This window comes from Taeniopygia guttata, chromosome 12 (assembly GCF_048771995.1).
Source record: "Taeniopygia guttata chromosome 12, bTaeGut7.mat, whole genome shotgun sequence".
NCBI classification, from domain to species: Eukaryota; Metazoa; Chordata; class Aves; order Passeriformes; family Estrildidae; genus Taeniopygia; species Taeniopygia guttata.
In genome coordinates, this window is record NC_133037.1 from 267,065 (window position 1) to 281,723 (window position 14,659).

Sequence of the window (14,659 nt, forward strand, 5' to 3'; positions counted from 1 at the left end):
GTTCAGAGCAGGAGCCATTAATTAACTGAAAATCATAAGCATCAGTTTGGAAATACTGAATGTGAGGCCTTGGCTCCAGAGACAAAGGAGAATGTTGCTGCCATCAATTTTGCTAATCTGGCAGTCCCATCTCAGTCTGATGTGGATTATATCCCAGCCAAGCTGGCTCCATTCCTTATCTGTATCTCTGTGACCCAGACTCTGAGCCACAGGAACCTGTTGGGGAAGGGAGAGCTGAGTGTCTGTGGAGGAAATGAGGCACCCAGGAAATGTGTCCCAGGTGCAGGACAGTGGGTAGTCCTCAGGACCTTGGGCACCAAGCCCAGCAGGTGAGAGGCTGGTTACCCAGAGCCATTGGTGTCTGCTGTCAGGCAGCAGGGAAGCAGAGAGGTTTGGGTGCAGCAGATAAGGTGGCCAGCTGCCTGTTCAGGCTCCAGTGTTTTACTCCAGTGCTGTGGTGGACTCTCACGCTGCATCACTGACTGACTGCACATGTGTGCACTCTCACACTCTCTTGCACTCCCACGCCATCTCACTCACTCTTACACTCATTCTCTCGTTCTCATTTCACACACACTTGCCCTGTTGGTCTCTGCAGCAGTAGGCATGTGAGCTTTCCCTGGCACACGGCTGTTCAAGGTGGTGGTATGGATTTTCTGCAGTAGGAATTGAACGGTGTGCGTGAGGCTTCTGAATATAGCCCAACTGCAGAACAAGAAGTACTGACCCAGTTCAGGGAGGAGGAGGATGCAGCTGCAAGATGCAGAATCCCCTGAGCATCTGGTGTCCCCTGTGCCAGTACAAGGAGGTGCTTCCAAGTGCCCCAGTCCTTTTAGTTTTCTGTGCTGTCAGCTCTCCGTGGTCATCACAAAACAGACCTGGTAACTGTGTAATGTACTTTCTGTACATTTCAGAAAAAGGAGAGCATTTTGAAAAGGACTCCCAAGTTCTGTCAGGGAGTATTTTCCCTGTACAGAACGTATCTGCCTTCAATACCCCTGACTGGGCAGAATGCTGCTGAATGCTGCTCTCATTTCACAGCTGCAATTTCAGTGCTGAAGAATGTATCTATTGATGTTACTTTTGAATGACAGTTACACAATAAACACCTCTGTTTAATCTTCTTATAACTTTTCCTTCAAGTCTATTTAAAGAACCACACTGACTGTTCTCATAACCTTCCATGGCCCAACTGCAAATCTATCTCTAGTGTCCAGATCACCTGATGACCGTAAAAGTAGGCTAGAAACATTTTCCTTAACAAGGCAAATATTCTGGCCTAAGACACTTTGTTTTTCTACAAGACTATGCAATCATGCATGGCAGTAATCTGTACTTACCTGGTACCTGCCATTGGAAGGGATTTTGTATAGCGTCAATGCACAGCTGACTCCCAACAGCCAAGTACACACCATAACCATACAGACCGTCCTATCTGGAGCCCCAGATTTGTCATAGCTGGAGCATGCAACGAGATCCCTTTTAACCACTGTGCCAGTATTTGGCACCCACTGAAGCTAAGGTCTGAGGAGAGTGCTAGTGAGCAGCACAGTCCTGGATAATCCAGCACTGATCCTGAGTCAAGACTCATCAGGGACACACTCTGGCATGGGAGCTGTTCCTTATCCAGTAGTTTTGCTGACAGTTACTGAGAAACTATTTTTCTGTGTAGGTAAGGCCGTGTACTGGAGTGATCAAGCCATGGCAATTTCAGTGTAGTGCAAAAAGGAAGGCAATTATAAGTTGGAAATAAAATCCTAAGAAGTCCAAAACTAAAATGCTGGGACAGGACTACTTCAGAAATAACTTGTTTCCAGAGATTTTGAGCTCCTTGTTGTGTTTGGGGTTTTCGGTTTACCTCCTTCGTGTATGAACATCCAGGCAGCTGCTCGAGCCCATGCGCTGAGAGCCGGCCCCCTCTGCACAGCTGAGCTGGCACTGTGCGTGTCCTGGCTGCTGGACTGCTGCAGCCCCTCGGAGCATTGCTGCAAAGCAAGGTTAGAGCCCTGCAATCCCCTGTTCTGCAAGATTGTATTGTGTCCCTCACTCACCAGTGCTGTGAGCAGAGGAAGAACACTTTCAGGATTCAAAAGCCACTCTTGTCACGGCATTTAAGAGCTGCAAGTTGTACCTGTTTTATCACACATCTTTATTGCATATTCATGGCAGGGAGGAAGAAATACTTTCTTGAATTATTTTCTAATGATTGCAACGGAGTCTTCTGTGCTGATTCCCGGGGTAGAGTTGACACTCCCGTGCCACAGTGTGCAAGCGCAGCGGGGGCTGCGCGGGGCCCGTGTCCGGAGCGGCTCGGCGGGAGCGCTGGGACGGGCTCGCCGTTCAGGGGGGCCCCGGGGCGGGCGCAGCGCTCGCCAGAACCCCGCGGGGCCGGGCCTTGCCGGCGGCGGGGAGTGCCGGGGCGGTGCCGGTGCGGTGCCGGGGCGGTGCCGGGGCCGTGCCGGGGCGGTGCCGGGGCGGTGCCGGGTGTGTCTGTGCCCGCCCCCCGCCGCGGCCGGCGGGAGCGCCGCGCCCCGCGCTGCCCTGCCCAGTCCTTTCCCGTACGGCCCGGCCCGGCGCCGGGCTCCTCGGGGCAGCGCTGGCCAGGACACGGTGCCGGCCCCGGCGCCCCAGGATGCGCAGCCCCCGCTGAGCGCCGCCGGCCGCCGCCCGTCGCCCGCCCGGCCCCGCGCCGCCCGGCCCCGCGGCGGACCATGGTGCAGCGCTTCAGCCTGCGCAGGCAGCTCTCGAAGGTGGGTGCGAGCCGCGGGTCCCCGCAGAGCCGCGCCCGGGCGAGGAGCCCCTCCGCCTTTGTTCGCGCCGGCACGGACACAAAGGCTCGGGCGGGCGGGGGTCCGCCCGGCACCGCCGATAGCGCGGCGGGGCCGCTTCTGGGCTCAGCGCAGCCTCAGCGTGGGCCGGGGCTCCTGGGAGGGGGCAGCGGAACTAACGGCCGCGCCCGAGATGTGCCTGTGAGAGCGCTCACACGTGTGCTTTGTCCTGGGCCGAAGGTCCGTAGCGGTGTACCTGCAGGGACGGGGGAGCATGCCCTGCCCTGTGCAGGCTCAATAGCCCTCACTGGCAACACAGGGCTTCAGCACAAAGGAGCTGAGGTTTTGCTGTTTATTAATTGAAAGTGTTCGAATTTGTTTCAGGAAGCTGCCTTAAGAGAGGGAGTAATTAATCCATGTAGTCTTGCAGATTGTCACTGAATCCAATGCATGTAGCTGGAAAAACATTTGGAAAAATCCATTCATGAATAAAAGTGAGTCTGTGTAGGACACTGCAGGTACAAACCATTCTAGAGTTGCCAGCATAGCCCTCTTTGTGGATCATTTGTACACCATTCCCAGTGAGCAGACTTGACTCTGGATGTAGGAGTTACAGTATTGGACTAGAAGGCAAGCTGAACTTTCACTTTACGTTTAAGCTCTTCTCTCTCCCTCCCACCCTCTTGTGTGTGTTTGTCGAGGTTTTAAAATGCAGTCGTCGGAATTCTAAAATGCTTTCATCAGCATTTAAAATAGGTCAGAATTCACATCCTGCAAACTGTCTTGGGAAAAGCTACAGCTTTGCAATAATGTGGTATCTTTCTAATTAATTTGTAATTTTTTTTTACTGCCTCCTCATCTTAAAGAAACTGATGTGGGTATTTCAGGGAAAAGTGAAACCTGCATCTTTTAAGGGTTTGCCTTGTTATGTATCAGGCTGTGTCTGCAAGCAGTAGAAGTCTCCACAGACACTCTAGAGTTTAATCTTCCCCTCGAAAGTGACTTGATCTAGTTAGTAATGAACTTTATATCTAAGCTTTATTTATGTAGGGCAGCCAAAATAGTTTAAAATGAACTCATTTGGATAACTCCATTTTAATCCTTGTTTTTCTAGGTGGGTAGGATAATTTGGAAAACTGTTTTCACTGATTTTTTACTAGAGGGGAACTATTTTCGATTTGTTTTTCTAGCTCTCTCAATTTTTGTGTTGTCTGACACAATTGTGTCTTGCCGTGCATTAGCTCTGATGTGTCAAACCTACTTTGTACGATTGTCTGGCCCTGACATATTCTTGACTTGTCTGTTTTAATTGTAAAAGTTGCACAACTCTTATAGTATGGTGAATTGAAGGAGAAGATGAGAGCTTGATCTGTGTTTACCAAAAAAAAGAGCATAGTTTTGTAAACAATTGGAATGGGTTATGTTTATCTCAGTTTGAATGTAGGATGAGAACTGCATCTCCTTGCTGTACTTTAGATGGGAAATCCTTGTGTGTTGGAGTCTTTGGCGGAAGAAAGGCAAATGACCTTTCATCTGCTGGAAGGAAAGCATAGAAAATACGTATAATTTTGCTGATACCTTTATCAGCTGAAATGCAATGACTGCCAGACTGTATAAAAATAAAACAGAACTTTAGTAGTATTTCTTTTATGGGTGTTGTTTTATGGGTGGTGACTTACACTTCAGAGTTGGCAAATTTCATTTGTAGGACCTGGAGCACCTGGGTGTTGGAGTGGGACTAAAGTTTCTTTTCTGCCCACCATAGAGAATATAGGATTTTACTATCTTTCATGAAAAGTGAAGAGGAAGAAGAAAATACTGCTTTTCATGCCAGAAGAGAGCAGAAAAGCTAAAGACTGTGCAAAGAAGTCACTGTGCTGTTATAGATCTAAATAATTGGGTTGCAAACTGCAAGGAGTTTCCCTTGGCCACTGAAGTTCAGTCACAGTGCACATAATTTGGCTGAATCTCCTATTTTTCCAGACCCAAATGAGGAATTCCTGGATAGGTGTTCCCCTACAACACCGCATGGAATACTGGCAGGACTTGGGCACCACAGAGCTCTGTGGCCTTAGTGCTACAGGTTTCTCCAAGCAAATGCCTGTGATGTGGCTGGCTAGCAAAACCAGAAAGCTGGTTGCTGCAGATTTTTGGGTTCAGAACTCATCAACTGTTTAGCTGTTTTTCACACTGAAAGAGTTATAAACATCTGCTTTAAAGGGGAATCCTTCCCATGCAGAGTGTGGTTGTCAAGTGATGTCTGGTTTGGAGGGGCACTTGTTCTTCTGTTACAAATGTTCTCAAAACCATTGAGATATGTTGATCTTTTCTAGTTCTTCACTAACTACTTAATTTTTACATAGTCTTCAAGAGTTTTCTTACATAAAATACTATGAGAATGCCTTCATTCATTGTGTGGGAAAAACTAGATAACTGGGAGAGACAGTAGGTCAATTTAGCAGTTCACTGACAGCCTGTGTCAGTGGATTTATCATCCTTCTGTATTGATGGAGGCAGGAGAACTGTGAAGATTCAAAGAGGATCCTTTACATGAGCCTAGACTTAATTATTTTGTTAGATATTTGGAAGTCAAGACTGTGCTAGCTTTCATGTTATCCTAATACTGATAAAATTTGGGAAATATGGAACCTGCTACTGCTTGCTCAGAAATGTAGAGAGTGGACCTTGCTGCAGGTGTCACTGGAGAGCTGCTGGAATTTAGTCAGCCAAATGTTTATTGTTTAACCATTGTTAAATATTGAAATTGTACCCTTTCAGAAGCCAGGTTAAATGTATATATTGGTGGAAAGAGGGTAATGGAAGGGATAAACTTTAATGCTCTTCTGCTTTTAACTGAGGAAGTGCCTGCACTGGGTACTGTGCAATCTGTGTGTAGTGTTTTGCTGCTGTTGCCCTATGTCTTCTGTGGGTTTTTGGGGTGTCTATTACCTGGCCATGCTGCAGAAGTGCTCATGGGGCCGTGGTCAGGTTCATGCTGACAGCTGGATGGTGCTGGGTTACCTGGGACTGCATGCTCCAGCAGAGGGCAAGGAGTTTGGCTTTCCCTGCTACCAGCAGGTTTATTCCCCTGGGCCTTGGCTGCTTGGATCTGGGAAGATGATGTGCCTCTCCTGCTGTTGAGGCTGGTTAGTGAGCCTGGGGGAAGCTGGGGAGAAGAGAGACCCAAGTGCCAGTTGAGCTGCTTGTCTGCTGCTCTGTGCAGAACCTGAGAAGCTCTGACTGATGTGGGATGGAACGAGCACTTGGTGGTGTTTGTGCAGCTTTGCAGTGTCAGGGCTTTATAGTGTTAGCCAACACACACGTGCTGCAGTGCACTCAGCCTGACTGCTGAGGCTGTTCTGTAGTTTCTAGAAGTCATGCCTGAATTCTTGTCGCAGTTCATCTCATGGAAAATTTTTAATACACTTGGACATGGCTCAATGATCATCCTCCTCTTACCTGCTCATGTCCTGGCACAGCATGGCCAGGTTTCCATTTACAGTATTTGTTACAAAATGCTTTTGTTAATTAATCCATCTGGAATATGACCTTGTATTTTTTTAAACTTAAGGAATTAATGGTTTTAGCAAAGTAAAGGGAAAATTGACATTAATTAACTTCCAAGTTTACAGAGGAAAAGTGTTTAAGGTTATTAAGGTTTGCTAAGGCAGCCTTCCAATCCCTAGAGGGGCTTTGGGCAAGGGAATGAAGTGGCATGACAAGGGGGAATGGCTACACACTGACAGAGGATAGGGTTAGGTGAGAGATGGGGAAGAAATTATTGACTGTAAGGGTAGTGAGGACCTGGCACATGTTGCCCAGAGAAGCTGCCCCTGGCAGGGGGTTGGGATTGGATGGTCTTTAAGATGCAGTTTAACCCAAACCATTCTGTGATGCTAAGAAGAGTTGAAAAGAAAAACTTGACTCTGTGAAATATAAGCAGTTTGGGCAATTATACAGGGTTAGTATTGTCATGAAGACTGAATTTTACATGTAGCTGTTCAAAAACTGTACATATACTTTTCTAAAAACCTCACTGTCCATCAGCTGCCCTCTGTCTAACTCTGTCTTTCTGGTCACTGAGGATCCCCAGTCTAGAGTTCTATCTGCTTTCCCCTGAGTAAACCTGATTTCTAGATTAAATGACTTTTCTGTTCCAGGAGGTAATTACCTGAGAGATTGAATTCTCTGTGTGAAGAGAATGGTGTGGATGACTTGGTGGCATTTCAGCTAGAGGCTTGCGGCTCAGTGCTGTAAACCTTACTGTTGTTCATTTCTTCACTGAAAAATTATCAAACAGTATTTCTATCCCATTTTTCAGAAAGGGCAGTAAATTACTGAAGCTATTTTGTTAGGCCATGGAGAAGGAGCACTTAATTACTCAAGTGGCTCAGTGGATATTTTGACTGAAACTCCATCTGTCAGTGCAGAAATTAGTTCTATTTTTAACAACTTGAGACACTTTTCGGCAATTATTTGGCTAAGTTGCTTATTTTCATGCACTGCTCTGGACTATCTTCTGGGTGAGGTTTATGTGTTGTCCTCTATGGGTACTCTTTGTAGTCTTACAACATCTCTTTTCAGCTAACTAATGACAGCTGTCATTAAAAATGTGTGGGAATACTCCAGTCAGGAAGCAGAAAACAACTAGGTACTTTTGAAGAAGTTTTATTGCCTACTTTGAGACCAGGTTTTGGGATGAGGAGAGTCGTGGACCAGTCAGGACAGAGAGGGCAGGACAGTGAGTGCTGCCTGTCAGTACATTCCTGCTGTGTTTGTGTGTGATACCCTCTGTGAGAGCAATGCCAGGGATTGCACAGCTGGAAAAGAGAGATGGTGCTTTCGGTGGGATTTGCTATGTAACTCCAACTGTACTCCTTAGCTGCCAAACATTAGTTCCAGTGAGCTGGGTTAGTGAAACATGCTCTACTGGAACTGTTCACTTACCTTGGGTGATGTTGCTTAAAGCTCAGGGAACGGCCCTGGCAGCAGCTGTAAGCAGGACAGTGATACAGAGCTGGAACAGCTGGAAAGGTGCTGCCTGGGAGGAAGGAGCTGCCATGGGCCAAGGAAGACCCTGCCTTTGCCATTTGTTTCTAAGATATTGAGTAAAAGGAATGGAAGCTAATTGCCGTAGCAACAAATTTCACTCTTGCTCCGCTCTTGTGTGTTTGTTGGTTTGGGTTATATCCATGGCACTGCCAGGCAGCCACAAAGCCTTTTGGAGAAGCCCCTGCAGAGAGTGTTTGCGTGCACAGGAGCTGTCGTTGGTGCAGGTGGGGTTTTGGCAGCATGCTGTCCTGGTGGGCAGTTAGTGACTGGTGTCCCAGCCAGGCTGGTGGTGGTGTGGCAAGACTCTGCAGCTGTGAATGCTGTTTAATGGTGATTTGGGGAGGTGACCCAGTCTGTGTGATGTCATTGTGACCCCAGGTGGGACCTTACCGTCCATCTGAGTGGTCATTAAGATGAAATATTAGGCAGGGCCTGTGTGGTGAGCTGAGACTAAGAATGAATGACTATCTCTTGGGATCAATGCATTATTACAGTAAACCCTAGAAATGTAACAACCTGAGTTCAACCAGAGCCTCCTGAACTAATTTTTACCAATTTTTTTAGAACATGCTTTTAGTTAACCTAGACTGAGACAGGTGAAAATTTTAATGAATAAAAAAAAAAGTGGTCATGAGAAAGAACTTGCCTTCCAAATATTCAGCAGAATAAAAGCTTAAAACAGTGTGAAGGGAAGAAATATTATAATTCTGATGCATTGTAGGGTTATCAGCAAGCTGTCCACTATGGTGACTTCTGCAAAGGTTCATACTCCAAGTATGGATTTAGAGCATGTGAGTCCTGGAACTACCTGTGCTCTTTCTGAGCAAGAAGATAGGAAAAGGTTGCCTTTAAAAACTGGTAATAGTTACTGGTGAGCTGATAGGGGCTGCTGTCACAACAAAATGTATGCTCACTAACTAAACTGGAAGTGCATTTGTTTCCCCAAACTGTAAGCCCAAGTGAGGTAGCAGTTAAGTCAGAAAACCAAGCTCATGTTTTGGCTTTGGGGGAGGGCAGAAGGAGGAGTACAAGATTTGTCCTTTTTAAAATCATCTCTTGTTGTTACCAGTTTTGTGAAGTATTTCTGCGGTTCTTGCACCTTTTTCATTGTCCTGTCTTTAAAGAAGGCCTTTGCAGATGTTGCTGTATAGCAGGGTTACTGGGTAGATGTAGATCTCAACAGTGGGAGTGGTTGGTGGAATGGTGTTGGGGGTGCATCCTGGTGGGCCACTCCTGGGACAGCATGTGACAGAGCAGACTGCCTCTGAAACAGCGCCGTCATAATCAGGGTAGATTGCTACCAAGCAGATAGTTATTACAGATCCAGAAAGTATACTCACGTAGCTTATCCATGTTTGTGACCTGGGAACTATGAGGGAAATGCAGTGGAGTGTCCCTTCGACTTGGTTTTCACCTCTGCATTTCTTGAATGACCATGGTAAAGCCAGCCAGGCTGATTAGTAATTAACAGAACACAATCTATGTGAAAACATGCTCAGTGAATAAATTCACGTGTCTAACTTTCTTTTTGAGGCTAGATCTGTTACGAATAGATGGTGAACACAGTTGTCTGCCTTCAAGGCAGTACCCTGTGAGAGGACAATCTCTCACTTCTTCTTCCCCAGAAGAATACATTGTCTAGACCATCACCCAACGGTTCTCAAAACATATAGGGTCTGTTTGCTGTGCTTACTAGAGGCATGAAATAAAAGCCTCATCTTACAGTGTTTTCCCTGGACCTTGCTTGTGATCTATTCAGCACCTTGTGCTTTGTGGCTCTGCATGTGGTTTCCTCCTGCTCTGGAGAGCCTCTTGTCTGTCCTGCTGGAGGGATGGAGCAGGTGCAGTGTGGTTTTTAGCTCTTTCCAGTCTGATAGCACTTCCTGTTGTTCTCTGGTTTCTGACTGGTACAGGGCACCTACTGCAGGATGCCAACCAGGTGACAGGTGTTCCATCTATCTCACACAGGACTGCACAGTACGTAACATGTCTGTGCCCCTTTCAGCAGGGCATGGGTTGGATTTGTCTGTAGTTGACTCCTTAACCTGTAACAGGAGCCTCAACAATCTCCTCTGGCAGGTTGCAAAGGAAGAGGTTGCACCTTGGCCCAGAGCACCAAGGTGAAGAGGTGTAAAGCATGTCCTTCAACTCAGCAGTATTCCCCTTGAAATAAAACATCATGTGTTTTCCTGTTCAAGAGTATGTTGGAGTTTTGCTTGTTTTTTTAAATAAACTTCCAAGACTGTTGCCAGCAGAGCTACTTTGCTTTTTGGTTTTATTATTCCTCAGAAAACTAGACTCTCACTTGAGATGTGTTCTTGACAGGGTCAGGGATGAAGTATTTTTAGAAGCCTCAGTGGCTCTGCTTGCAGCGCGTTCATGCCTCACTTGTTCAGGGTTGCAGTTGCTTTTTCAAACACGCGTTTGGGGCTCTCCTGCCAAGACACCCAGGGCACTACAGCATCGTGTTACAAGGTCCTGCTTTGTGCAGGCAGAGCTCAGCCTGGCAGGGCTGGGTCTGAGCTCTGCCAGCTTAGTGCTGTGGTGCAGTGTGTTTGGCCAGTGGAGGGGTGTTGGGGTTCACACTGTGTGCTGCCCTCACCGCACACTCAGCATGGAGAGCTCTCTGCCTGCCTCTGGAACCGTATGTCCTGGGGCTTTCTTCTTTCTTGGATGTCAGCTGTACTGGGGTTGTGGATGTGGTTGGTTTGCTGGACAGAGCCCTGAGTCACCACTGAACACCCAGGCTCTGCATGTCTGTTTGCTGGTGCTGCTGGAGTTTGCTTTTAAAAAATAAGTCAGCAAGGTGCTGTGTGTTGTGACACCAAGGGAATAAAATCAAATGTCTCCTGTCCATCCTCTCATCAAAGTGATTTAGGTTTTTTCTGCTGCTGTTTTTCTGCTTCACAGCAAGCATTTTTTGTGGCCCAGCTTGTGCTCAACATTAAAATAAGGAAACCCACATGCGCTGCTGAGATGCTGGTTTTGTCATCAAATGCTTGATCTGTTCTGGATGTGGCAGTAAAAATTGCTCATTGGGAGACTCCTCATGAATGCAAAGAATCTGTGGTTTGAACAGTTTAGTGATTAGGAAAAGTTTGTAATACCAGAAGTCTGTTTCAGGAGTAGGATTAATGCTTTTCCAGTTATGGTGATTTCTTCCAGGGAGCTTTGAGGTCTGGCTTCCTCATGGGAATCCTCTGCAAAGTCTTCTGGAATTTGTCCCAAACAGCACAGAATGTGGGGAATTAGTCAGAAAGTGCCATGTACAGATTCAGTGAACAGTAGGGAATATGAACAGCAGAAGAAACATGGCTGAGATAAGTTTTAGTAGTGTTTAAGACCTCTTTAGCATATAAAGGCTGCATTTTATAAGGACAGTTAGACAATTCTAGGAAACTCCCTGTTTTTCAGGAGAGAAACGTGCTGGTCTACCTGCATATTTCAATAGAAATATTTTGGTCAACTAAAATTTGGTGTTTCATGAAGAAAACAGTAGGGAACTCCCCACGAGCTCCCTCCCCTTGGTGCAGAGGAAATCCAGTCCCTGCTGGGATTGCTGCTGTCATCAGCACTGGTTTGAGCGCGGTGATTTCCCCGTCCTGTTGCCTGTGCATTGGCTCTGCTGGGTGCAGCTCTGCCACCAGTGCAGCTCTGGCAGTGGTGGGATGGGCCCTGTCCCGGGCTGCAGCAGGGCTGGGCTGCAGGTGTCCCTGCAGAGCTGGGTCAGTGCCATGCATTCGGGCTGCTCCACGGGGATGGGATGGGCAAAATAACGCTCTGTGTTCAGCCTGAGCATGTTCCTTCCCAGAGGACAGAGCTGCATTGTTGGGATAAAGAAATGTGAAAATACTAAATGCATTCAAACTATTTTCTTTTTATTTGGGAGCCTTTTGTGGAGCTCTGCAAAGCAGCTGGCCCCATGTGTAGAGCCACTGGCAGAATTCAGAGGTGAGCTGGGAGTAGAAGGAAAACCATAAGCTTTTTGGATTTTTTGTTGCTTTCAAGGAAGGGTTCTTATATTTTTATAGGGGACATTATTGGGCTAAGATGCCTGGATACATGTTGACTGATCTATTTAAAAGGAAAAAACATTTTTAGTCAATCTGGTTTCAGGTGGTTTATGGTATGTACTCTATGTCAATGACTAATACTTTGGTTTTAAAAATTCAGTTTCACGTGTTGTCATCTTAGCTGCAAGTATCTGGGATTTCAATACCTTTCCAACAAAGCCAGAAAGGATCAGATTTTCTGCTCTTCGTATTCCAGCAGTTGAAGGAAATATGGGTTAAAGGGAAGAACATTTCAATTTTATGCTGAGAGGAGAGCTGTCAAATTCAGTGTATCCAAGCCACCTTAGTGAGCATAAGGCCTCAGGTATATTACTGAATTAACAAGCAAGCTTGTGTAAGCTAAACTGCAGTAACCCATTATGTACCATGCTTGCTGCACACTTTGGGCTCGTTGCAAGGTAGAAACAAAGCCTTCAATCTTAGATCCTGCCTTGCACATGTGGTGACCAGGACACCTCACATTTGCAGGTACGGTGATTCACCCCCAGCCCGCTCCGTGTGTCAGTGTGAGCTTGCGTTGACACTTTAACAACGTTCAGTCGGTGAATGGCAAAACTCAACCACAAAGGCAGTTGCTGAAGAGTGAGAAGATGTTTTTTGTGAGTTTGAGCTTTGGTTGGTTTTTTGTGATTTATTTTTTTCTAATATTTTAATAAAATGAAAATGTGAAAAGGTGAAGTTTGGTAGCTCAAAAAGCTTTACATGATAACCAGAAGTAATCAATTTGACTTACAGATGTGCAGCAAAACTAAAAACTGGCAAGTTAAATTCTGTTTGAAGAAAATTAAAGCAATTTCAGCCACAGCCGTGTATCTTCCCAAATTGTCATTGGAGAAAACAGAGCATTAAGACTAAAATAAATGTGCTTTTTGGGGAGTGTGTGTATTGTGTGTCAGTTAGACTTACATATCAAACACTGTGGTGATGTTCAAGCCAGCAATATGGAGAAATGACAAACTAAGTCTTCTTGGAAATGTTCCGTTTCATCACTCTGCAGTTATTAGGCTACTTTATTGATAAACTTAATCCTTTATGGTGACTGGGCATTTTGCCCTGATTGTGGTTTCTGCTGAACCAGAGCCATGTTGGATAGTGTGCTAAGTGTCTTTAATTTTATGCATCATGGAGGAGGAAGATCATGTTTTATATGCAGATTTCTAACAGATTAACCAATTAATTGCTTATTAAAAAAACAAGACTATGGTTTATGGACAAAACAAGCATGGGTTTAAAGCCCATGCTACAGGTCTCAGCTCTACTGAAGTTTAACTTCGTTTTCCCCTTGCTTTCCCTTGTGGCTGGAAGCAGATCCCAGTGATCATGAAGCAACAGCCATTGGTGAGCACTCATCTGTTAGTGCCAGACTGAGGTGTAGGCAATTTTCTTGGACTTGTCAGTTTTTCCTTTAACTGGAGAAATGGAAAGGAAAGGAGACGGGACAAGAATTTACTGCAGTTTTGCATGTCCTTTGGCTGTAATTCTTTAAAGTTCCATTCTATGTTTGGAAGTGGAGCTTAACCAGTACTAGCAGATTAAAGTGAGGCTTTGGATCATCACATGAGTAGCCAGAATAGACAAACTGTTTAATCTCCCCTAGAGAGACACTAGGTTATAAATACTGAAAAATCAATTTCTAACTAGACATCATTTAAGCATGTATATGCAGATCTGGTCTAGTCGCAATCTGGCAGGCAGCAGCTGGATTTCCTTCATTATTTCTGTGGGTGAGTCAACTTGATGCAGCAATGATCACAACAATGCCTTTGGGAAATGTCCTTGGTGTTGATACCTCCTGAAGGGTGACCTGCCCATCCTTGGCAGCCATTCCCTCTCCAACATTGTCCCTGGGGACATCTGCTGAGTGATAGCTGCTCTGGCTGTGGGTACCCCAGTTGTGAGCTGCGTGGTCTCAGCCTGCCATGGTCTTTCCTTCAGACTCCCGGTGGTGGTTTTGTGCTGAACTGGTTATGAAAAGTCCCATCAGTAGGGCTGCACTTCACATCAGTGCTATAGGATGCAGGATTTATTAAATAACCTTTCTCTCTCTCATTTCCCCACCCCACCCCCAAGTGCTAATGGAAACATTTGGAGTACTTCTGGAAACAGGTGTGGAGAAAGGGAAGATTATTTTTCTTCTGGTGATTAAAACTGGGGCAAGAATCTGTGACTAGTAAAAAGAAAGCAAGTCCTGTGCAGCGCATCCTCTGAGGGAAATCTGCAAAAGACAAATATAGTCAAAACTGGCTTTGTTCCAATGGGTATGTACAGAGGAGGGGTACTCCAGCTCTGTGCGGTGACTTTGAAATCTAAGATCTTAAATTAGAAGATAAATGTTAAATTATGAATTAGCTTAAAGTGCTTCTGGCCCAAATGGTACCTCATACAATTAGGCTCTTGTAGCATTTATAATCACACACAGGTTCATAATTTGTATATGCCAGCAGAATGTTCAGGTGGCTTCAGCTCTTGTCCTCGGCAGTAAGCATGGGAACAGTCTGGTGGGTTTCAATTTGGGGAATAGTATGGATCAAGACCAGGGATCTGTGACTGAAGTCTTGCAACTGTGCAGGAACTTACTAATCACCACAGAATTAAGCAGGAAGCCTTATGCAGGAGGCCTCATATCACTGAGGTTATTGATCCAGGAGTGCCATTGGGATATTATGTCTTCACTGGCTCTGCAACGTTCTAGTCAACAAAGGCAACTTGGAACTTGAATTTTCTGCTAGTTTCTTACTCTCTCACTTAATGTTTTGCATTACTTAA

The 14,659-nt window shown here is 45.8% G+C and overlaps 1 protein-coding gene across 6 annotated transcripts in view; it reads left to right on the plus strand.

Moving 5' to 3' along the window:
* TMCC1 (transmembrane and coiled-coil domain family 1) overlaps nucleotides 1-14,659 on the plus strand; it is a 62,577-nt gene that overhangs the window by 20,826 nt on the left and 27,092 nt on the right. The window contains exon 1 of one of the 6 annotated variants that reach the window (XM_072934891.1): nucleotides 2,594-2,750. The exons of the other annotated variants lie outside the window; for them this stretch is intronic. Within the exon in view, the coding sequence (XP_072790992.1) occupies nucleotides 2,712-2,750 (39 nt within the window). The 5' untranslated portion in view covers nucleotides 2,594-2,711. Of the gene's footprint in view, nucleotides 1-2,593; nucleotides 2,751-14,659 lie in introns of those variants that run through there. 6 annotated transcript variants of the gene reach the window in all.